The following is a 25,083-nucleotide window of genomic DNA, read 5'->3' on the forward strand; positions in this document are numbered from 1 at the left end:
AGTCCTTTCTTTTAGGCAAAGTGCTCTTTTGATGACAAATAAATTAACAGATACATACTAGAGTGAACTATCTCCAGACAATACAAAAAAAAAGTTTGATTTGTTTTCTCCTTGTAAACATAAGTTTTACAAAAAATGAAGAATCAATAAAAGTGTCTTGCAGGCCAACTATAGATACATACCTGGGCAGCAAAATGATGTTGGAAATGCTTTGGGTGTTAAATAAAAAATTAACATTAATATTTTTCAATGGTATTTTATACATAATAAATGACAAGTTTATGTCCTTAATCATTTCTATCCCTGAAAAAAGGAATTAAGTATGACTTATTGGCAGTTGTGTCATTGAATGGGGTAACAAGGGCTGGAGTCCAAGAGTTGTTGGTGAATGAGCTACAAAATAGAAAGACATTTGTGGATCAGTTTTGTTGGGTGAATAAAACTGATTTAAAAACAAGCAAGAACAATCCAAGGCAATGGGCTTTAGTTACTCATTATAGCTGAGGGCACCAACCTATACTCACTCATTCTACTAACCTCAGCGGGAGCCTTAACATATTTAGCATTGTGAATATAATATTAAATGAGAATTCAGGGTGTTTTACCCCCCCAATTTTTATTTGGGTACACAAGCTTTTGCGTTTTTAATGTCCTCCATCCATACCCCATTCACTGCACTTTACCCTACATCTTAAACACAGAAGTTTTGTCTGCAGAGATGTTGCCACTGTTTACATGAAGGTGTCTGTATAGGATGATTTCCCCAATTCTCATTTATTATTGCTGCTTACCTGCCTCTTCTCTACATATATGTAACACATGTTTAATTCAGGCAATGCTACAATCACTCATGTGAACACACAATTTTAATGTTATTATAAGCAAATGGCAACAAATGGTACAGACTTTAATTTCTTATTTCATCAAAACTAAAATGAAATTTTCAGTTTTAGAAAGACCTGTGTTGTTTCAAACTAAACCTCACTCTGACAGCAACTAGGAAAGCTGCCCAAATTTTTGAAAAATCTGCTTGAAGGCAAGTGGAAGACACCAAGGTAGTGACAGATTACAATGTGAAGTCTCAAAAGATAAATGAAAGAAAATGAGGCTACTTTCCCCCCATAAGGTTAGTGACAATTTAAAAAAAAAAAATATCTAAGAGGCTTAGCAGAATTTTTAGGAGTTAGATTTTGCCTGGGTGGTGGGGAATAAAAATTAAAGATTAAGGACCACTGAAGAGAAGCCCTAGTGTAATCAATAACAACTAAAATAAAACACAGGCTTTGGGGAAGGGGGTGGGGGGGGGGTGCTGCCTAAGGGTTAAATCCAAGGAGCAGTGAACCAGAAAAGCACCAGCCCTCCTGAGGATTGACAGCTGATTGGATTAAGCTGATCTTCTGTTAGCCAAACCCCTGCCAGAGGCCAAACTAAATTCTCTGCCTTCTGGTGGAAGATATCATCCAAAGCCTCAAATTATTTCTAGTTTTTCATACCCAACATCTGAAATACAATAAAAGTAATATGACAATTAAGAAGACATGAATTGATTGAAAAAAAGAGGGAAAAAAACAAAGAGATGTACAAAAGATCCAGATATTAAAGTTATCAGACATGAACTTTAGTATAACTATAATTAATAAAGGAATAACTTAATTAAGGAATAAAGTAACAAAATAGATATTTCCAGTATAGATACTAATGAAAGAACAAAATGGGAATTCTAAGACTGAAGCTAGAATAACTGAAGCTAAGAACCCAAAGGATAAAAATTTTACAGCATATTAGAAGAAAATTAATGAATTTGAGGATAAGCAAAACAAAAATATCTAGGCTGAAGCATAAAATGTCAAAAGACTGGAGAATGTGGAATTTTTCCCTAATGGCAGAAACAATATTTGACAAGATAAAAGTTAAGACTTTTCCATAAAGAAAAACATTAAACTTCACATATAAGGACCAATGCTAGGCATATTTATAATGAAACAGAAAAACAGACACAAATTGAGAAAGAGACATTCACTTTTAAAGGAACAAGAAAAAGACCATCAGCTGATTACACAACAAATGGTGTCAGGTTAATTTTTAACTATCCATTCCCTAATTAACAGAACAATGGAAACCAGAAGACAAGTTCATATTTTCAAAATACTGAAAGAAAATAACTGCCAATGTAGATTTTTACATACAAAGGAAATACCCCTTACAACTTCATTAAAAATAAAATCCTTATGAATAAACCTAAGAAGAGATGGTAGATTTAAAAAACAAACCTCTAGAATATAAGAGAGAACTCAGAGATGGCCTAAATAGTAGAAAGACATACTAAGTGCATGGCATGGAAGTTTTATTGTTAGCATGACAGTTTCCTACAAAATGATCTACTGGATTTTATCAAATCTGAGTTATTTTCCTTTATTCGTGGAAATAGATAAGCTGACAATACAAACTTGAAAAGAACAAAGAATGACAGATATCAAGAATGACAGATCTAGCCTAATTCAAATGGTAAGGTATTAATACAAACACAGACAAATAAATCACACTAGAAGACACAGGAATTGATACACAAAGTAAATGGAAACATGATTTATGAAAAATATACCATTACAAAGCATTTGGGGAAGTTGGTGTTCATCAAGATAGCGAAAAAATTTCTCATATCAGATGTGAAACTCAGCTCTAGATGATCATATCTCTAAATGTCAAAGATAAAGCTTCCAAAAGATAACAAAGGAGAAACATCTTCATTTTCTATGTATAGTAATAATTTCTTGAACAGGTCACAAAATAAGTACTAGCCATGAAGAAAAAAGTGACAAACTACATTAAATATAAGAACTCTTCTCAACAAAATATACCCTTAAGAGAGCAAAAATAAATAAATAAATAAATAAATAAATAGCAAATCAATGATAGGAGATATGTGCAACACATATTATCATTAAAAAACTTATTTATATGCATAATATAGCTAGAACTAAAACAAATCAATTGGGGAATAAAACAGACAAGCCAATAGACCTGCAGGCAAAAACTATAAATAGGCTCTTCAGAAAGAATATATAAACAACCAGTGGAAATACACTCAATGTAATCAGTCATGAGGGAAAAGTAAATTAAGAAAATGAAATAGTTCTAGACGACAATCAAATTGGCTAAAATGAAGAAATGACACTATATCGTGTTGGCAAGGATATGCACCACCTGGAGCTCTCACACTGCTGGTCCAAATATAAACTGGCTCAAGCCACTATGAAAAGCGGTTGAGTCAAATCAACTGAAGTCGAATGCATGTGTAGCCTACAGACCTATGTTTTACTCTCAGGTATGTACCAAAGCAAAGAGTGAATTAATGTGCACCAAAGGACATGTACAATAATCCACAGCAGCATATTCATAAGAGCCAAATGGGAAAGAACACCAATGTCAATCAACTGTAAAATGGGAAAATTATGGTATATTCTGAAACTGGAATTCTATATAACAATGACAACACACAAACCACTGATCCCTGCAACAATCAGATGACTCTCCTGAGCAATGTAACTGAAAGAAGAGCACACAGAAATATGTTTTGAATGGTTAATTTACAAAAAGCTCGGAAAAAAGCAAAACCAGAACATGGTTTCAGAAGTCAAGGAGATGAATATTTCTGAAGGAAGGATTTGAGAAGGGTATAAGATGCCTGGGATGCTAATTATGTTTTATTACTTCATCTACATAGTGTTTACATTTGTATTTATTAATTTATCAAGCTCTATATTATGTGTGCACTTTTCTATAGGTAAGTTTTGCTTCAATAAAAAAGTCTTTTTAACAAAATTCATTAAACCCCAATCCAAAAATCTGTGTGTGGGTACTCTCTCTGACCATAGGAAAATAAACTATTTAAATATTTATAAGGCTAAATTAAAAAAAAAAATTCTAAGTATAAATCAAGAACAAAGAGTCATTTTCAATATGTATATTTTAGCTGTACAAGGGGTCTTAAACTTGTCCCTTAAAATGCTGTCACAGGAATAGGAACATTTAGATATGCTCTCTACCGCACCCCCACAATATTTTTCAGCTACTATTGAGGTAATATTTCAAAACATGAATCCTATCAATAACCTAATATTAGAAGGTATCAGATACTGATTGCTTGGGAGACAGCTATTAAATGTTGGGATACCTACCATCCATATAACTATGCAGCGCAGTTAGCATCGTGCCGTCTTGGGGCACATAGGCAGAATAAGCCATTTCTTCTAACATGGGTGGAGACAGCCTGGAGGGCGGCACTGCTGTGACTGGGGCAGAGGAGGAGTGATTAGGACTGACGTGTTTCTTGTGGCGTGCTCTACAATTCTGAAACCACACCTGAAGGAGGAGAGAAGCAATGTAGCAGATTCTGAGTATAGCATCAACTCGGATTCAAAAGGAATGCAACCTCAATTGCTCTACCACATAAGCACAGTATCGAGCTAAATAAGATTTCCTAAAATGTGTAGACAGAAAAGAAACATTTAAGCACAAATAACAATGGTCATTTTCTTTGCTCAAATTAGAACTATCTGGTGACTTACACCTTGGAGTTGATTCTATACTAACCCCCTTTCTACCAAAGACCAAAAAAAAAAAAAAATGTGTAGCTAGGACTCAAGAATTCAAGAAAACTCTCCTTAGCTTTTCTTCGGGCATTTGTGACTAACAGAAAAAGTTCTTCTGATAAGAACTTAAAAAGAAAACGTACTAAATGTATTCTTAGACACCTGCTGAACTCATTTCAATCTTTTTTCAAATGACTAAAAGTCCTACTGATAACCTAAAGCTTTCTCAAACCACTTGATTCAGTTATTGCAGTCACATTTTAAAACCTGATGAATTTTTAATATCTCTCTGTGAATACAGAGATTATTCTGTAAGATGCATGTTAAGGTCAGGCATGTAGTATGAAAAAACCGATAATATTTAAGTATAGTTAAATACAAACACATATATAAACTATTAAGAACTAACCACCCTACAATTCACTCTATTACAGAAACAAAGGAAGTTTATGGGGTGGGACATGAGCTCTGTCTAAACAAGGATCTGTTTCCCAGAATGTTCCGCTAAATGACCTGCCTGCCTGTGTCTAAACACTGTTACTAGAAAAAACTTGACTGTGCAGTGTGACTCTATTAAAACATTATAGCATTTATTAGCTACTGCTCTAAACAACTCTGTCATGAGAAGAGCAAGAGGTGGAGGGATTATTTAGAATATCAGGAAATTAAGACAAGAATATTTTGGGATCAGGGGAGGCAGGTAGGAAAATGTCAGGGGCATAAGTCTGTCTGGAGTGGGGAGACAGTAACTGAATAACTGAACACTGAATAAATAGAACAGAAAGAAGATGCAAAAAAATTGTGAGAAAATGTTGGTCTGATTTCAAAGACACACCCTACGCCTGGCAGTCAAAAATAAAGGGTTATAAGAAGTATAAACTCAAGAACTAAAGGGGAACAGTTCAAAATATAAAATGTAAATGGGGTTTATAGATCTGAGCAGGTGGTAAAGGGTAGCAGTCAAGAAAGGATTATAGGACAAGACTTAGGTATATATTGAGGGAAAGGAGTAGAAGTCACAGCCACAAATCTCCTCCCAGAGTCTTTGCTAGACTTTAAGATACCAATACAGAGACCAAACCCAAAGCCCTCAGTCAAGGCTCCATCAACAATACATGCCACTAGCACCATCCACCCAGCCAAGAAAATAAACTCACACATTCCCCACGATGTAGGAGGGAACTTCTGCTGCCTTCCTTTCCCCCTGATAGTGCCCACACATGCCCAAGAGGAATATAAATAACTTAATGCACATGGCACTAGGTTCCCAGAGTTCCTTCGAGGTATCTTTGGTCTCCCATAAATTTATACTGGCTGTAACCTACTCAGCTTAAAAAAGATTCCATCTTCTTAATTAAAACAAACAAACAAACAAACAAACCAGACATTGGAAATAAACATGAAGAAGAGGGTATAGGCATAAACAGTGAAATAATTACCTTAATAATAATTCTAATAGTTCCTTAGAAAGATCATTTATAGATATTCAAGCATAGAGAGGTTTGTAAATACGAGTCATATAACTTGCACAGCAAAATACAGTTGAAGATTCCAGACATAAAAAAACAACTTTTGACATGAGGGCTATCCAGATCAGAATTTAAATACAAGTCCTCTGACTCTTCTTATTGACTTAAAATTTCCTCTTTCTGCTTTGCAAACCTCTAGCAAGACTTAACATTTCTTCCGAGGAGTATGCTTTGAAAGTATGCTCCTTCTATTTAAAAGATTGTAAACTACTTAATCTGAAAGTAGGCCATGAAAACATTCTGAAAAAGAATAATGCATTAAATGAACTCTTGGAAAGTCCTTATTACTAAGAGTTAAGCATAAAATGGTGTATGAAAAAGAATTGTCAAATATTGGAAAACATGATTTAGGGAACAGTGGCTAACTATTTGGGAAGAAAATAAGATAGAAAAACCCTACCTTAATGGAATCAAAAGTTAACTCCAGATAACTTAAAATTTAGGCATAAACAATTAAAACCCTAAATCTTTAAAGAAACAAAAGTCACTACTGACACTCTCTAGGTGAAGACATAAAAGAAGCCAAAACTATATAAAAGGATCAAGCGATTTGAATACATAAATGTATAAAAATTCTATGTGGAAAAATGAATGGAAAGGAAATTGATGAAAGGTTATAAAAAGTTGGTATGATAGAACTGAAATTGGCAAGATGGAGAGGAAATAAACAACAGAAAAGTATGTAAGAAATATACAATTTTGAAAATTACCAAGTAAGTACACATGATAAATTTCATTGATAATAAAATAATTAAAATAAAAAACAATGAGTTTTTTTTAACTACCAAGTTGCAAAGGATGTCAAAGAATGACAGCATTCAGTATTCTCATGGGGGTAGAGAAAAGGGAACTTTCATATGTAGCTCTGGACAGAATAAATTGGTATGAACTTTATAGAAGGTGATTTATGTACTATCATTTAAAAGCTCTAAAAATATTTTCTCTTTTGATTCAACAATCTCACTGCTAAAAATTTACCCTACAGAAATTATTGGGCAAACCTTCAAAATAAACATACAATGTTCATTGCTGTATTTGCATGATAGTGAGAAACTGGAAATAAACTAAATAAATTGTGCTATGTTTGATATATGCTATGTAGATCTTACTATAGAAAGGTATTCCCAGTACAATGACTGGAAGAAAAAAGTAATGTTTTATCCTTTCCTATAAGATACACAACTCAAAATTCACTTTTCTGAAATGGTATGGTGAACAATGATTGCATCTGGTTGCAAAGTTTTAAAAGTAAAATTAACCATTGCAAGTCTATGATTTCAATAAAATGGATACTCTGTTATTAATGACTCACTAATAGACTTTAGCCGGTAAAAATGTGCCAGTCTTTGTGTATTAGACCATTGTTTCTCCACAATTTTGAGAACCTATTTGGCATAACAGAATGAGTCTGAGTAATAAAACTAACTTTTCTAAAGTACTGTGGTCAGTGCTAAGAATTAGGCTGGGTAAAGAGGTTATAACTATTTGAGATCGATCACAGAAATTAATTCTTCAAAAATACTATGAAGGGCTATATAATTAAATTGTGTACTTAAAGTGTATGTACAAGTAATATATTTGTACGCTGGTACTCCTTCCTTTGCCATCTTATTAAAAATATTTAAATTAAATCTTTACAGATTAAAAGCCACCATTCAAAATTACATTTTCCAAATTTTCTTGAAACCAAGTTAACTTGTTTGTAATACTGGTGACCTAAATATTGGAAATTACATGACAGATGCCTGTGACCTTCCTTTTACAAATAATAAAAAATTCTCTGAAAACCCTCCATTCTCCTTTGCTTGCACCTTCAGAATAATCTGAAACCTAACTAACAGTCATGATTTGAGTAAGCTGCAGCAGACATTGTCACTGAATTGTAAAGGTTTAGATAAGAAGGAGCCCTCGGTCCATGGAGTATGAACTACCTCAGCAAAGGTTAAACTTTCAGGTAGTATACTACTTCTGCCTCTATGGAGAGCCCAGATCATTTTTACAGACTTTCACTAAAGCTCTTCATCAAGAGTAAAATTTGTCTTTTCCTACATTCCCTTGCAGATACTTGATTCTGATATTTGCAAGATGTCTTTCACATATAAAGATATCTATTCTGTGTATACTACTCCTATTAGCATCTCCTGATCTTGAGCTAAATATCCTTGTTGCCTTTAATATTAGCACCATTCTAGATCTTTCCTGACTTTGTTGGCCTTTCTTTAAAGGAAACGATCCTTCTAGATGGGTTCCTTGTTGGTCTCCCTTTCTAAAATTGGTGAAACCACCACAATGCCCCAGCTATTTGGGCAATACTGAGGTCATGGGATTCACCTTACAGAGTCTCATTACACCAAATCTACTGGGAATCTAGGTCTACAGAGAAGCAGTAGCACCATTAGGTCTTTCCCACTGATTTCTTTATAGAGATTATTTGTTAATTATGAAAAACGTCAGGCTTAATAAGAATATGCTGAAGAATAAACACCTATTTATCAACCACCAAATTTAACAAATAAAATGTTATGTTGACAATACTGTACTTTGTCTTTGCCCCCAGTGAATTTTATCTTGCAGGTTACAGTTACTTGCATTAATTCCTTAAAGCGTGAGACCATTTAAATTATTTTCCATTTCCCTGATCTGTCTATGAGCTATTAACACAGTTGGCCACCTCCATCTTGAGTCTACCTCACTCCTTTATCCTCCACGATGCTTTTACACCAGACTCATTCCCTGATTCTGGTTTTTGCTATGTTGTATTCAAAATAGCATCTCTTACCCCACTCTCTCCGTAAACACCATTCTGCAATGTCTACTGTCTATAATCTTTTCTAAAGGATCTTATCCAATTTTGTGGCCTTAGATCTCTTCTTGAGTTCCATTTATCCTGTTTACATGTCTAAATGCCACCATCATTGCCTGATTAGCAGAGCTAAAAGGGAATTCATGCCCCTCTCAACTATCAAGCCAGCTGTCTTCTGATTTTGATATCCTACCAATGGCACAAATCCCAGGGATACTTTGACTTCAAATTTATCTTTGACTTCTCTCTACTTTCTCATTATAGTATCCAGATCTCCCCCCAACCCTGCCCCTGTTTCTAGTATCCTGCACCTGCCATCAGTGTACAGTCAATTAAATGTTTCTTAAAAGATTTTCTAGGTCACTAACCAGTTACGTCTCCTCAAAAAAATCAGTACTGTGCTGGGCATCCAGACTAATCTGGCTCTATCTAGCCTCTCCCAAGTGTAATTTTTCCTATATACTCTCACCAACTCTTTCTCCTAAAATCACATATATTTCTCCTGCTCATATGAAAACTCTACAGTCACAGGTCTCTCCAACTTCAGCTCCAACAATTTAATCACCCACAATCTGCAAACATAAATCTTTTCAGTAAATATGCTTTAACTGGCCCTTTCTCTACCTTTGTTCACACCACTTTCTCTACCTGGACCCTAAACACATTCACATAGAAAAGTAAACAAACAAACAAAAAACCACCATCACCAAAAAAAAAAAAAAATCAGCCTCAGAAACAGATTTAACATGAAATAGCAATTTTCTTTTTTAGCCTGAAGATCTAGAGTTGCTCAGAGGACTGAACAAAGTAACATGTGCAAAGTGCCATCTGCAGCCTAGGCCAATCAAGATAATTATTAATTATCAGGTATAAACAACTGATTTAGAGTATGAAGAATAGTAAAATGGGAAGATAATGCTTTAACATTTCTTCACATAAACAATGCATATTCCCATAAAGACCTATATAGAACTTTTAGTGTTCCTTGATTAACACCTTTAAAATGCTCACCTGTATCACACGTCTGCTCAAGCCTGTTCTTTCTGCAAGTTTCTGGAGGGTCTGTGCATCTGGATTGTTGTCCTGAGCAAACTGTGCTTGCATAACCTGTTATTTTTTTAAAATGTAGGTCATAAATAGCTAAAAAGAAATTCGATCTTCTGCATTTTGATGATGAGAAAGATAAGACATGCACACGAAAATGAGATACTAGTATTTTATTAGTTGAAAACTATGATGAGGCAGTCTGTATAAATGAAAACAATGCATATCTAATAAATTTACACATAATTTGCTATGCTGAGGTCTTTAAAAATAAGTAATTTCAACATAAAACCCTTCCTCTCAATTATGCTAGTAAAAATAAGTTCACCTTTTCTTTTCTATTCTTATAACCCACAAATTAAATGCATATGTATAAAGTCTCATTTATTATTTTTCCATTTTGTTGAAATTGTTATGATAAGAAAAAATTTTAAGATATAAAAATCATATCATATATCTAATTTCTAATGAGCTAAATGCTCAAAGGTCCATGCTACAAGAATGCAAAACAAGTTACATTTCACTCAGTTATTGTTCTAGCACTTGTTCTATGCAAAGGAGTATGTGGGATCTTAAAAAGAGATAACCGATAGCCCATTGAATAGGAATTTCCTAAACATCTAAAGATTGAAAAAGCTCCCAGATGATTCTGATGTGAACCTATTGGATTGGAACCACTGTGCTAAGTGCTTTAACAGAGTGACATATGAAAAAAACTGTCCTGGGTCTCAACTTCCTAGGAGAAAGATACAGACATGCCAGTAACTACCTGTAATACAAGGTGAAGCGAGATATGTGAAGGCAGGGGTGGGAGTACCAGAATAAAAGCACAAGTAGAGTCCTTTGGATTCTTTCAGAAAAGCAAGTCATGGGAATCAAGCAGGATACCTGAATTTCATTACTTAAATTCATTACTTAATTAATTGAAGGATTATACAATATAAAGAAAGTATTACAGTGAGAAAGGGAAGTTCAGTATCCAACATGATTGTACACAGCTATTGGTGTGGATTGCAAATAACCTATCTACCGTAAGCATTGCTGGCCTCAACACTCTTTCCAACGGAAGAGTCATTGTATTCTCCGCTATGCTTCTCATATACTATCTCATGCCCCTGCCCCTGTGACAGGACAGCTACATTATTCATTCAACAAGCTTAGCATTCTCTGTGGCAGAAAGTGTGTTCCTTGAGGGCAAAGGTAATGTCTTATTCTTCACATCCCTAGGAGTTAAATCTCCTTCCCCATATCATGAATTTCAGAGTATGACATGTGAAACTTGACCAAGTGAGGAAAATCTGAAGATAGAGTAGGAAAAATACAAGACCAGTGTTGTCCCAGGAAGCCTTATGAGGCTCAAAAATCATAACATTTTTTTCAGTTAAGTTCTGATTAGTGACTCTTGTAGAATAAGTTTTTGCTAGCTTCCGAGCAGGATCAGCCTAAAAGTTTACTTCATTTTTCTTTCTTACTCCAAATGTGTTATTATAATACCTCCCTGTGCAAACAGATTTGGTTTTACATGTAGTAGAGCATGTAACATCCCAAAGAGAAAAAAAAAATAGCAAATTAAGTATGTCTTATTTTAATTTTTGAAAATCAAAAAGCTGAACAGATATTTGAAGATTTGCTATAAAGTCATAATTGATAATTTATAAGACAAAAAAGCATGCTTTTCACAAATACATTTTAAATTCACAAGTAATGGATCCAAATTACATTAATCAATTTCTCATCAAGGAATAAAGCAAAACTTAAATGAACACTGATGGCTGAGAAAGGGAATCTGCTGAGAGAGGTGTGCTTATCAGTGTTTAGTCTCACATATAACCCTTTTAATTTCTATTTAGCTTCATTATTCATAAAGATGCCAAAACCCATCCCAACCCTTTTCTGAGTTCTTTTAACATCTTCAAGAAATAAGCCTCTTGTTGATACTCAAAATGTTAAGGCCAAGAGGTCTAGCAGAAATGTCAGGAGTGTGCACAGTAGCTGCTGACTACCTCAATCTGAAAGCAGATTAAAGTGAATGCTAATCTGGACATACGTAACATGAACAGTCATTGAGTAAGTGCTTCCAACTATAATAAACAAATCATAATAGTGTCCAGAATATAATTTCTACCAATGGGACAATATTTGAAATATTTTTACCAAAACAAAATACTATTTTATTTCATGAGTCTTAAACTACTTTTTTTCTCCCCATAATTTCTTAAACAATTTCTGGAAATTATCTTGGCTATTGCTCCCATTCTGATTCTCTTTTCTCCAGATACTTCACAAGTAGTCTTGAATTACTTTATTGATCACCTGAATTATTTTTATTATTTTGCTAAATTCAAGCACCACAGAAATATATGCAACATTTTAAAATATGCAACTTGATAATGAGAATATACTGCTTGATTTACTAGAAGTTCTGGAAAAATAAACAATTCAGATCTTTAAAAAATCTACAACAATCTTAGATTCCTAAGTTTTAAAGAACCACTAGAAGACAAGGATTTTGTCTCATTTGCTTCAGTCATAAGACAGATGTCAATTAACACTGAATGAGAACATTCTTTGAAAGCATATCACTTCTGCTTTCACTTTTTAAAAACTATAATTCTAATATATAGTTTTAAAATCTATGATTCTGATGACATTTTCACATAACAATGCATGGCTTAAATAGTTTATGCATATTTGCCATTTGAAACTAGCTATCAGACTCAGAATCTCACTCTGCTTTAGCTGCTACTGCCAGGCAACAGTTTTGGTAAGGCAAAGTTCTACTGATGGCCTCCTGGAGGGCCAAGAGAAATGAAAAGATCAGAGGTTTTAGGAGCAGGCTCTAAATCTCTTTTCTGCCATTCCTGTAGTGGTCTCTCCTGAAGGGAATGGCTACACCTCTTGGAATTATCGTTAAGGGCTAAAGGAGGTATGTATTAAATGCCTGGTATAGAACTTGGTGCACAAAGAACTCCACAAGTACTATTCCCTTTTTATTAAATTAATATCCATAATTATCTTCCTGCTGTCTATATAAAATACTTTCATATTTTCACAATTATAATTTTAATAACAAACTTTTATGTCAAATTAAACTTATCAGCCTTGTAATAATTAAAATTATATACAGCACTTCATGTAAAAATGTTTTTAAAACAATATTTTATACTACCAATTCAGTTTTTATTCAGACACCTGAGTATCTTGTCACTAGGTCTCCCATAGGTATTGTATCTCCTAATTTAAGATTTTACATGACCTTCATTACAACCTAATAAGACATCCAGACAAAGAAGGTCCAAGCAGTAATATTTCTAATATTTTTTTCAATTTCCTTACCTGTCATGCATTACTTATTGACCATTTAGTCTATTCTTAAAGTAAGGATTTACAAAACAATCATTTGTAATTTTTTAAAATGAACCTAGATTTTAATGCTAGATTGCTTGCTAGTGTCATTAGGTTCCCTTGTAATATTTGTATAAGTATCAACATTCTCAAAATAAAATTTCTCTCAGAATATTTTCATTGCCTTCATCTTAAATAATGACAATTCTTAGGATTACTTTCACCCATCTGGTAACACTGTAATGAATGTCCTTTAAAGTACGAGATAGTACGGATACTATGGATAAAGCACCCTGTACATGGTCGGTGCTCAATAAATGTTACTTTATCTTAACCTAAAACAAATACTCCAGCCACATTAATAATTGTTTTCTTGAATTTGCATAAACTGAAGTTATGGCAATTATATTTAGGGCAACTAAACTGGAAATAACGCCTCCCTTTGCAGGGGACATAATCAACCTTTAACATCAAATTACAGAATTACTCCCTCTAGCCTGTCTAAAAACAAGAAAGGGTCTGTTTGACTGGAGTCAATCAGTAGATTCCTGTTTATGTTAAGTCATATTCAATTCTTTCCTACTCAGAAAACATACAATCTTATCCATTAAAAGACTCATTGTGGTTTGTTAAAGAGATGAGTATATTGTTGCACCAAGGACCCACTACTGTGTGTCTCTTTCTGTTAAGAGTCTCAAAATATTTTTTTGTTGCCATTATATGTAGCAATGGACTAAATCAATTTTATCAGGAAGTCAGACTAGATCAACATTTTGCTTCCACTTTGATAACTAGAAGAACCCAGGGAAACACAGCTTGAATGATGAGTTCACACCATTATCAGAACTCTGGAAGTACTGATAAACATTATAGGACGAAGAGTATCTTTTCACACATTCACCAAGTTAGTTTTCACAAAAAGTACAAGCTAAGTTTTTGAAAACACAAAACTACTTTTAGACAGCATGTCGTGTGTATGTGTGTGTGTGTGTGTGTTTTGGTTTTGGTGGGGAGGGACTTCAAAAATCATACATTCTTTGGCATGTCTACCTGGAGTTGATCTGCTGTAAAGCTGGTCCGAGCTCTTTTTGCTGGTTTTGGATGATTAACATCTTGCTCTGTGAGGAGGGCACCTTCAACACTAATCCCATTACCTGCATTAAAACAAAATAAAACAAAATACCATACATGTTGATGATTCAAAAGGGTTCACTGGTCATGCAATAATTGGTCTTTTGCATCTCTTGGCTTGGTTTCAAAATGCATACATGTTCTACATTGCCAAATGGCTTAGTTTAAGTTTTTAAACACACTAGAAACACACTGTGGAAACATTCCATTTTTAGGTTTGTATATTTAGTCAAAAGTGAAAATTAGAAGTCCACATCCCACAGTTCATTCTTAGGAGGGCAAATGCAAGGAAACAACTGGTTACACAAAGCAAAACAGAACCCTTAACTCAAGGCTGCTGCCTGAGTATATGGCACAAGGTTAATATACATGCCATGGCTTTCCCTGTAAATAAACAGATGGAGACCATCACTAAATAGAGTGCTTAATGAGTTTTACCACAATTGCATTGCACAAAATAATGCATTAAGATGACCTTAGGAAAAATCATATTTATCCCTGTGTTCACTGTTTCCCAAAGACACAAAAGTATTTTAAGTATATATTTACCATTTTCCACTTCTCTTTTTAAATTATCCAGCATGCAGTCATAATGCACTCTGCAGAGGACTTTCTCTTCCACCAAAGCAAACTCCTCTCCTGTTGAAAGTTGCCTTTTGCAAGAAAAGCAGGCAAAGCACGCCAAGTGATAGACATTTCCCTTGGCCCTCCGGACCCAATCAGTAGAATGGATGTGCCTCCCACAACGAGCACAGCGAGTTCCATACCTTCTACAGTAAACAGAAGTGCAGGAGGTGAATATTTTAATGTTTGGTGAGATATTCATCAGTCTAAGATCAAACTAACACATTTTATTACTCATTGGATTAAACTAAGTATTCAAATCTTTCAAAAATGAAACCGGAATCAATTATATTTCTGAAAGTCAATATGGTACCAATCAAGACTTGAGATAGGGTCGTAATTCAAATCAGTTTATAAAACAAAAAATTCTCATTGTTAATCTAAGGGAAGATTGTATTTTTTCTTTTAAAGTATATGGAATACTAGTTTCAGAACCCCTGTTGTAACAAATACCAATGCATTTATAAATTATCTAGAGACTCAAGATTCATTCTCTCTGTATCTCTCTTTCATTTTTAAGAATGAAAAACTTAAAGTACAAAAAAGTATACCACTAAAGATATAATGACTTCTTAAAACCAAGTTGAGGTCATTAGAAAATGCTTTAAGCGCAAGTTTTTAATGTTAAAACATTTCAACATTTCAAAATGCGTAGAAGAGAAATTGTTCAACCTGGGGGTGAGAAAGGAAAACTCAGAAATGTTTCCCTTGGTGAATTAGCTATTGCATTGTTATCCACAGGGAGGAGAAAATATCTGCAGTTTTCAGAGATATATCTGGACATCAAATTCAGTTTAATCTTAAATATTCCTATTTTCTCCCAGTCTTAGTGACTGCATACTCTGCCATATCTCCTATCACAATTTTAACCATGGCTTGGCATGTCCACATCAAACGAGATAAGTATATGTGTCTGTGTCCATTCATTAATATATCTAGTGGTATTGCTAGTTATTTTAAATTAACCTGAAAAACTAAATCCTAAAAATAAATTTCAGAATATAATAATGAAGTATAAAAACATACTTAATGAACTTTCAACAAGACTTTGAAGCCAAACCTTTCAAAGTGTTTTAAAATTGCCATTAAAAATTAAGATTAGCATATCTTAAGTGAAAAAAGAGACAAGTTACTAGTATTTGTAGGAAATGGAAAGTAAAGATGACAAGAAAGACGGGCTTTTGGTAATTACAAAATTTGTGACTTTCTGAAATGGGGTACTCTTAAAAGAAAGGGTTTCATGAAGTACTTTAAATTACTTAACAATTTTATTCAAATCATTCACTAAACTCTCTGAAATCAGTTTTTTAAATTGAATGTAAACAACACAATTAGTACTACAAACTTTGTTATGTAGTATTAATTTCCCAACTTCACAATGAACACTTTTATTTGGAAATGTAAATAAACACGGTACATCTTATAATTCATGCTTAAAGATGATTTTCAGTTTCTAGAAAGCTCTATCAAGAATTGATTTATAAGAAAGTTTTAAACAATTAACAAAGTAATCACACAGAAAATGTTACATTTAATATTTCAGGTAAATATAATCTCATAAAACAAAGATGAAAAAACAGACAAAAGAATTGGGCATCTATCTATAGTAGAATAGCTAAAATATTATTCTGAATAATACAGTGTCTCACAGTCTCCAAACTGCTTGTATAACTAGGGATCATTCTACAGTAAACTAGTAAAAGCAAAACAAGACCTTGATTTGTCTCCACATAAGTATTCATTTCATCTTATCACACCCTCCAACAAGAGGTTTTGTCACAGTAAGTCAATCATATTTCTTTATTTATATCTATGTAAAGAAGAATCCCTGTTTTTAATACCTAAAACCTTCATTTCTCAAAGTGGAAGCAATTATTTAAAATTAGTTTTTTTATGTTGAATCCTAAAACATAAATATACTTATTTTATTTGCTTTAATATAAATTATTCAAAAAATATAAAATATTCTCCTTTTGAAATCTATTATATAGGAAAACTGGTCTTCAATAAACAAAACAAGAAAACCTAGTTATGAAATTCTCTTCGCATTAATAATTTATTGGAGTGTCTACTTAAAAACAAAGTTTCACAGTGTACCTGAAATAATCAAGTTTGCAAAAAATGTCTTTGTCTTTAATATAACAGCTTGTATGTCTTCCTAAGGAGGTTCTGCAGACACTGCAGGAGAGACACCGAACATGCCAGCACAGGTCATTCACCTATAAAGGAAATCCGGGAAGGATGAGAAGACATTCTATAGCATTCACTAATTTTGCATACTAAGCAATTTAAAAAGCTGGTAAGCTCATACTTTAATACATGCTCTGAAAATTTTCATCTGAAAGCGTTATTTACATAGATATGCACCCAGATATATTCTCTTTTAGATCCTAGCCCCAAAGTCATGATACATATTGAATATTTTGTTTAAAATTTTTGGACCCATGAAGAATTCGGGTTTTGTTTTGTTTTTTAAATTGCACTTACATGCAATTCCAGTCATGCATACAGGTTTGTTTTCCTTTTTCATTTACCAAAATCTTTCTGCCACAAAACCTGGTAGCTATGAAGTCAAGTCACGCACCTTCTCAATTTACTTCTTGGCCTAATAACTATGAACTGTAGGTAAATACTATTATAAAGAAGTTGGGCAATCCATTCCCCTTAGAAAACAGAAGTTGCTAAAATAGATTTAAAGTTGGTATGGCAGAAGCCCTGGTTCCCTTCTAACATTAAATAATAGAATAAAGAAGTATTGGTAACCCTACTTAATTGTTAGACTGCTGGGGAAAAAAAGAAGTCAGATTACAAGTACTTCCAAAAAGACACCCAAATATCATTTGCCATTTACACTTTAAGACATAAAATGGCGCTTATATTTTCTAAAAATGAACGTGAAATACTGTCAGTTCAGGGAGGTAATCACAATCATCTTCACTGTAAGCTGCTGCCAAATACTATAAGCACCACACTTCAGATTTCAGGAGGAATGAAGATATGTACTAGATTTAACTTGTTGCAGTGCACGTTCCTAAAGTTCACTCTTGTTAAATGGACACAAGAACTAGCTTTATGTGTAAACTGAATTTCACGTAAAAGATAGCAATGACGCAAAAACACCAGTTATACCCTACAAATGGATTGAATGCCTAAAATAAGAAAGTAATGACTGTGAAATATGCCTTTTGCTACACTATTTCATATTAAAGACTACCTGTCCAGTGATTTTATCAGATTAGCATCACTGTTCAACATGTTTTTCTGTGATATGAAAGAGAAGAAAAAAGTTTCACTGACTTTTAATTGCAGTTATGTGCCTCTTTTCAAAGCATTATGAGAAAGAATAACATTTAGGTGAAATTTTTAAAGTTTTAAGCTTTAAACTTGCTATAGAAGAACAACACATTTACTGTACAAGAAAAAAGCAAAGACTAGAAACATCTGAGGACATTAAAATAAAAATTATTAGTATTGGTGAATACTGTCCTGGAAACAAAGATGTACTTTCCTTCTATTTTTTACCTAAAATAGGCCCAATTAAGTTAAAGTTTAGATGTATAGACCTCCTAAAGTATTCCACTGTTTAGGGCCTTGTGCACGTCCATCTTATCCAGGCTTTTGCTTGTCTTTTGTAAGCAAGGGTAGAGTCAGGCTTCAGGACAGAGCTATATGATCTTTTAATTCCCTGAAGCCAACTAATGTGTGGTTTGCATCCTTTCCTCAAACTTTTAAAAAAATGTTTTCCCCTTACCTTCCATTCTTTTCCAGAGAGGAAAGGAAGGTAAAGAAAGAAAATTCTGGGCAATGTAAACCATTCCCGATGGCTGGTATTGATCCAATACTTATTTGTATATAGTACCAACCCAGAAGAAGCACACAAACTGACAGGGCACTTAAGTATTAGTCAGGGCAACAGATGACCCTCCCCCACCACCCTTTCTCTTACTTTTTACTTTACTTGCCTCACAAGTGAAATTTCTATTATCAGTTATACCCTCAAATGATACACTGTTCTAGCATTTTTTTTTTTTTTACGAGCAACTAAAATTGCATCTAATCTTATGTGGAAGAATTAAGTACTGGAAATTGAAAGTAAAGAACCCGAGAATTTGTACATAATCATATAGTATAAAATTTAGGATTAATGTACTAATATACACAAAAAGAGAGCACCACAAAAAAGAATAAGACTTTACATAGAATAATTCATTGAGAGGACTCTAGTCCTATTATAAAGAAATTTTTTATATAGCTTAGATAACTTCGACATCTCATATAATACAAATATATATAAAAGTAAATGTATCCTAACATATAAAAGATGAACATTAGAAATTATTTTCCTATTTCAGAGGAACTGATGTCACTTTATCACTTCATAAAATATCCTCTCTGCTATGAAATGTTAAAGCTTTCATTGATCCATTCAGTAAGAGTCTTAAAGATTATGCTAATTATTAAGAGGGCTCATTGGAAATAAGTGCCAAAAGATGAAATATCCAAAAAGGCAGAGGTCTAGAAACATTGAAAAGTGAATCTTAAGAGTGCAGATTTAAAGAGAAAACCATGTTAATCTGCCAGAATCAATCACCAGTTAAGATTAATTTAGTACTTCTTAGTGTTTTCATCAAGACTTCTTTTGGTACTTTATCTGAGGTTGTATCTTATAGGGTATCATTTCCACTTTACAAATGCAGTAGCTTTGGATCTTGAGGTAGAAATTTAAAGCAGCCCACAAACTTGCTTTTTGAACTTACACTCTCCGTAATTAATCTTTTTGAAAAACTGGGGGTGGAGAGGTGGGAAGGAAATAGAAAGTGAACTGGTTTGCTACTAATTCAGTGTAGGAGAGATCGTTATTTTAAATAGTGGTTTTTAAAAGCTATTGAAGTTGAAAACCCATGGTATTAGGATTAAGACACATGGGACCATGATCCTGCGTGCAATGACATGGAGAACTATGGCCTGCCAGAATTTTCACTCTAAAACTCCCCCTACTATATTTTAAGAGAGAAGTAAAACAAATTAAGACAGACAGTCAATTCTCAAGCCACCACTTGAAGCGCTTCATTCCAGGCATCTATCTTTCTTCCTCTCTTACTTCCTCCTTTCTTTTTGCCTAACTTTACATCAATTTCTATTTTGCCCCCTAAGCATTGGAGATTACATTAAGAGGCACTGGGTGACCTTTAAGTATTAAACCTTGATAAGGACTGGAAGACACTGAAAATGAGTTTTATTTAAATACTCCCATCAGTTTTTACTTTGAAAAAGTCCCAAGGTGACTAACTGTAAACAAACACAACACTACGTAAAGAATATGTTCAGGAAAGACCCTTTATGGCACTTTACAGTGGTTGTCACCAAAGGAGACAGTGCAAAGGGGTTTCTGTCAACATACAGCCACATGAACTCTCTTTTGGCAGGCGAGTGGGTGTTATTGGCGGTGAAGGGAACATAACCCGTGGCTTAGCAAAAAAAAATTATCAGGCAGAACCCTCTTTTAGAAGAGATAAGGATTTCTCCACTTTTGTTCCCTTTCAAGTCGGTGGCCTGTACATCCACCTGGGGTATGACACTTCCAACCACGATGTATGCATGACACAACAGCTGTTTTTTGCAACAAGGGAGATTCTAATATTTCTTTTCTCACTCCCACCGCAGGAGTTGCCCTTGACTGGGATGTGTTGAGCAAGCCTGCAACCTCTAGCTGGAACTGGGGCAGAAAACAAGGGAAGAAAAAAAACCACAAACCTTTCTCTCTCCCCAGAGCTTTCCCTGCATTCCCGCTCCCCTTGGGCCCCTCGGCTCACCCTACCTTGAGAAGGTACTTGTCCACGATCTCCAGGCCGCAGCTGTTGCACACACACTTGCCAGGAGGGCAGACGGAGCCCGAGGCCATGGACCGGGGCGAGGACGACGGGGTCAGCGGGGCCGAAGAGGAACACGAGTCCTCGTCCCCCGCTCCCTCCGGGCTCACCTGCAGGAAGCCGCGAGGCGAGGTGGCAGGCGGTTCTAGACCCTCCTCGTCTCACCCCGCCGACACCCACAGGTTCCCCAGCGCCTCCTCTCGCTCCCCGCAACCCACCCCCAATTCCTAAGATCTCGCTTTTACCTCCCTGTCCCCTGGATCCGAGCTCGCGCCACGCGCCCCGGCCGACCCCTGACCTCAAGCACCCGAACGCCTCGCCACCTCGCCCTGCCCGCCGCGAAGTCAGCTTCCCACCTCGCCCCGCCCCAGACCCCCCCTCCAGCGGCTCCCCGAGGGGCAATTGGGTCCCGAAAGCCGGGCGCGGGCTGAGGCCCTCCGGCCCTCCGTCTGAGGCCGCCTTCCCGCAGCGAGTCGCGCCAGCACCCGGGTCCCTCCCCACTCACCAGTCCCTCTTCCCCGGCGCCTTTCCGAGTCCTCCCGGCCGCCAGGGCTGCAGTCCGCCCGCACTCTTCCGACATGAGCCCCCGGTGCTGCGGGGTGGGAGGGGGGCGACAGGAGAACAGAAGAGAGGTTCAGAGCCGGCACGCGCAGCCCCAGCCTCAGCCTGGGGCGCGCTGCGCGGGCTAATGAAGGCCCCCGAGGCGCAGGGCCGCGCGTGCAGCCGTCAGGGCGCCTGGGCCCCGGCGCCACGGGCCAGCGGGCCGACGCGCAGCCTCCCGGCTTGGCCACGGGCGGCGGCAGCGCAGCCCAGCCCCTGCGCGCGGCGAGGCGGCCACCAGAGCGCCGAGGGCTCGCCTAGAGCGCGGCGGAACTCTTGGGGCTCCGGGTCCCAGCGCTCACCGGAGCACGTCGGTTCCCCGCCCCCCTGCCGGGGGTAACAAGTTAATAACAATCATCCCAGCACAAAGCATTTTCTTTCTAGACGTCAATCACGGCGGAGCGGGGATCACCCGGCTAAAGGGGGTGCAGGGGGCGGGGGGAGGGAGTGGAGTGGGAGAGAAGAAAAGAGAATTCAGAAGGGGGTGGGGGAAGAAACTTGATTTCTTTAATAACCTCAATTAAAAGAGCAAGACACACATATATTTTTAAAAAGGGGGCTTTTTGAATTGGATAGCCCGAAAGGTGAAGAGGTTTAATAGGATACTTGAAGGCTAATTACAGCAGGATTTAAGAAGCCTGGTGTTTGTTCCGATGACAATTTGAATGAAAATGCTTCAGATTAAACCGAGCCAGCAGCTCTTTCGTAAACTTACAGCAATTAGAGCTGCGAGTGATTTTCACTCGTTACTTTAAGGTGTAAATTGCCACTTACAGCTCAGTAAGTCAACATTTGAGCTCCTAAAGGATTATTTTTAACCAGCGCAAAAAGCGGGTCGAATAATAGAAAATATCCAGCTGAATTTAATTTGTGCCATTAAAAAAACCCAACCTCGGTCAAAATGTTTTAAAGCAACAACGCGCATTGCTCAAGTGTCTCCAAGCGTTAGCTGGAGTTTTGTTCTTAAACGAAAACGCAGCCTCTCTAAGGCTTTTTCTGTCTTTGCGTACGAAAACTCCGGGGGGTGGGGTGGAGGGGGCAGGGGTCACTGAACTCGAGTGGCCCAAAACTGCGTTTCTGACTCTTCACCTCCGTTCTTTCCTCCCTCCGGCAGCAACCAGCCGAGAGACCGTCCAACCCCAGGGGTCTCCCGGGTCCTCCGCCGGCACCCTCGGGGGGCGCTCCCTCCGCCAGATCCCGCGCTGCGACGCAGAGGCCGCGTCCTCGCAGACACAAAGAGAATTTAAGCAGGAAAGCCCGGCGATCGCCTGGGGAGCTCCGCCAGCATCGGAGTAGAGACAAAGTCAGCGGCGTCCAGTCCCGGTCCCGCTGCGGCGCTTACACCCGCTGGAAGTGACTTTCAAACTTAAAACGCGAGAACCCCCGCAGGTTCTGCCTCCGGATAGAGGTGAGCGCGTGTCAGTTTTCCCCATCTGCTCGCTGAAGGGTGACTCGCGAGCCCTGTCCTTGGGCTCTCCGGGTCCAAGCTGGGACCCCCGAGACCTTCCAGGAGGCGCTTCTATTTCGCGATGAGCCCCCGGCCACGCCGACCGGGTCCCCGCGGAGCTGCCTGGGGCTGACTAGCGCCTGTTGGAGGCTGCCTGCGGGAGCCGCGCCTCTGGTCCCCCCGACAGCAGCCCAGCCCTCGCGACTCGCGGTTCCCTGCCACCACGTTCATCACCGCAAGTAGAACAAAAAGCACGACTCACTTGCACCCGAGAGCGCCTTAGGCTCGAGGCTTCGTCTCCCAAATTACAGTCTCCATGCCTCAGGTTAAGTGAGCTTGCGGGGAGGGGAGGCAATCATGACTGACTAACGCTACTACGTAATAATATATATATATAAATATATATATAAGCCAAGTCTGAGGATGAGGCCGTTACAGGTAATTTCTGAACCTAGTTTGGGAGCCCAAACAGCTCGCGTTTCAAGGAAACTGCGGTTCAGCTAGCCTGGCCTGGCGTCGGCCCGCTCACCTTCTCAGGGGGAACTGCCAGCTCCGGCACGTCCTTTTCTTCTAGTTTACACACAAACATTTGATCGCTTTTCCAATACATGGCACTGCTAGGGCTGCTTATCACATACCAGCTCCAGAGGGTCAGAGGCTGTCCGCGTCGGCCGACCTTCCCCCGCCCCCGCCCTCACGCGCTAATAAAAGCTGACACCGAGCAGAGTGAGTGCTACAAGTAAGTCTTCGTCCAAAGAGGCCGCTGTGGCTGAAACTACTCTCTGATGTACTGTTCTGAAGATTCTTTTCCCAACTTCACTGAGGTCTGTTCCTCCAGGAAGCGAAAAAAAAAAAAAAGTTTTGTTTTCCAGAGGGTGGAACCTTACATAAAGGGAGGGAAGGCAGTGTGGGGGCAAAAGTCTTTTCCTGGAGGAATAGTCTCACCTCCTTAAGGAAAAACCCGCCTTCTCTACATGTGAAGATCTTTATCAGGACAAGCCAACTTACACCAGATTTAGTATTAAAAGGGAAAAAATACCCATTGGGAATGGCCTGTTAACTTTTGACTTAAAAAAAAAAAAATCTCTCTGCATTTGCCGTGGCTTTTTAATTCTCACTCCCCAACCAAAAACTAAACAAAGATTCAGGTTACAGCTCTTTCTGCAGCTAGAAGAGGAAGCTGAGGTCTGGGTGACTTGGAACATTTAGTCATTCTGAAACTCACAGCTCTTGTCTGCTAGAAGAAAGAGAGACTGCTCTCTGGTACCCCGAGGACTGACTTATCTAGGAGTCAGCAATCCCTTTGCGAAAATTTTTCTCATTAAGATAAAGAAGGAACATCTGAGAAGCATAAAAGCTTATGATTTGCGACTAGATTTGAATTCAAGGCTACAAGAAAGACCAAAGTATGTTGCTGATAAAGCATTGCACTTTCATGTCGTCCTAGACAAAATTTAAACTCTAGGAAGGATAGCTCCTGCCTCAAAGTTTGACAGCGGCTTTACTATGGGGAGTTCCCCTCCCTCCAGAAAACCTGTAATTTTGAAACAGCATCTGTATAAGATCAATTATACTTCATTATTTAGTATGAGGAGGAGAATTTGTTAAGAGACTATTACTAATATGTTTTATTTCCAATTTTCTCTTTTTTAAAAAAAGCAGGCTGCTGACACATGTGATGATATGACTATCTGGGATGCTGTTTCTTAAAGTTGTTCAACAAAATCATGCCATATCGTTTCAGTTGGCCGAATATACATATACAAAAGGAGGATCGATGTGCGCTTTCGCAGATCGGTCAGCAGCAGGTTAGAGGAGAGGCAGTGGTCAGAGACAGGTAGACTTTCCACGATGAAGTGAAAGTGAGCTGGTTTAACAATCTGGGACAGAACAACGACTGCAAATTTAGTTTTTCCGCAATTACATTTTTCAACCATAAACACGAGGGTCCCTAGAGCATTTTCCTATTACCATTGTTTCCCTTCGCACGCAGCTGCACACACGTTAATATTCGCCATCCTCCTGCTGCCGGCCTTCTCCAGGAGATCACGCTTAAATTTAAGGGACGCTGTGATCAATCTGTGCTCTTTTACAAAAT

General features: G+C 37.4%; 1 protein-coding gene across 2 annotated transcripts; it reads right to left on the reverse strand.

Moving 5' to 3' along the window:
• Positions 1 to 316: 316 nt before the first annotated feature.
• Positions 317 to 23,595, reverse strand: LHX8 (LIM homeobox 8; the record flags this gene model as incomplete). Of its 2 annotated transcripts, none has more annotated exons than XM_084242208.1 (9): positions 317 to 393; positions 4,179 to 4,362; positions 9,936 to 10,031; positions 14,364 to 14,467; positions 14,994 to 15,214; positions 17,166 to 17,287; positions 20,887 to 21,048; positions 21,444 to 21,530; positions 23,515 to 23,595. In XM_084242208.1, the coding sequence occupies 9 exons, from the start codon at positions 23,593 to 23,595 to the stop codon at positions 317 to 319; spliced, it is 1,134 nt and encodes a 377-aa protein (XP_084098334.1). The 2 variants fall into 2 exon arrangements, with proteins under 2 accessions (XP_084098334.1, XP_084098335.1); XM_084242209.1 differs by having other exon boundaries at positions 343 to 389.
• Between the last annotated feature and the right edge of the window lie 1,488 nt (positions 23,596 to 25,083).

Source organism: Talpa europaea (genome assembly GCF_964194135.1).
Source record: "Talpa europaea genome assembly, chromosome: 9".
NCBI lineage: Eukaryota > Metazoa > Chordata > Mammalia > Eulipotyphla > Talpidae > Talpa > Talpa europaea.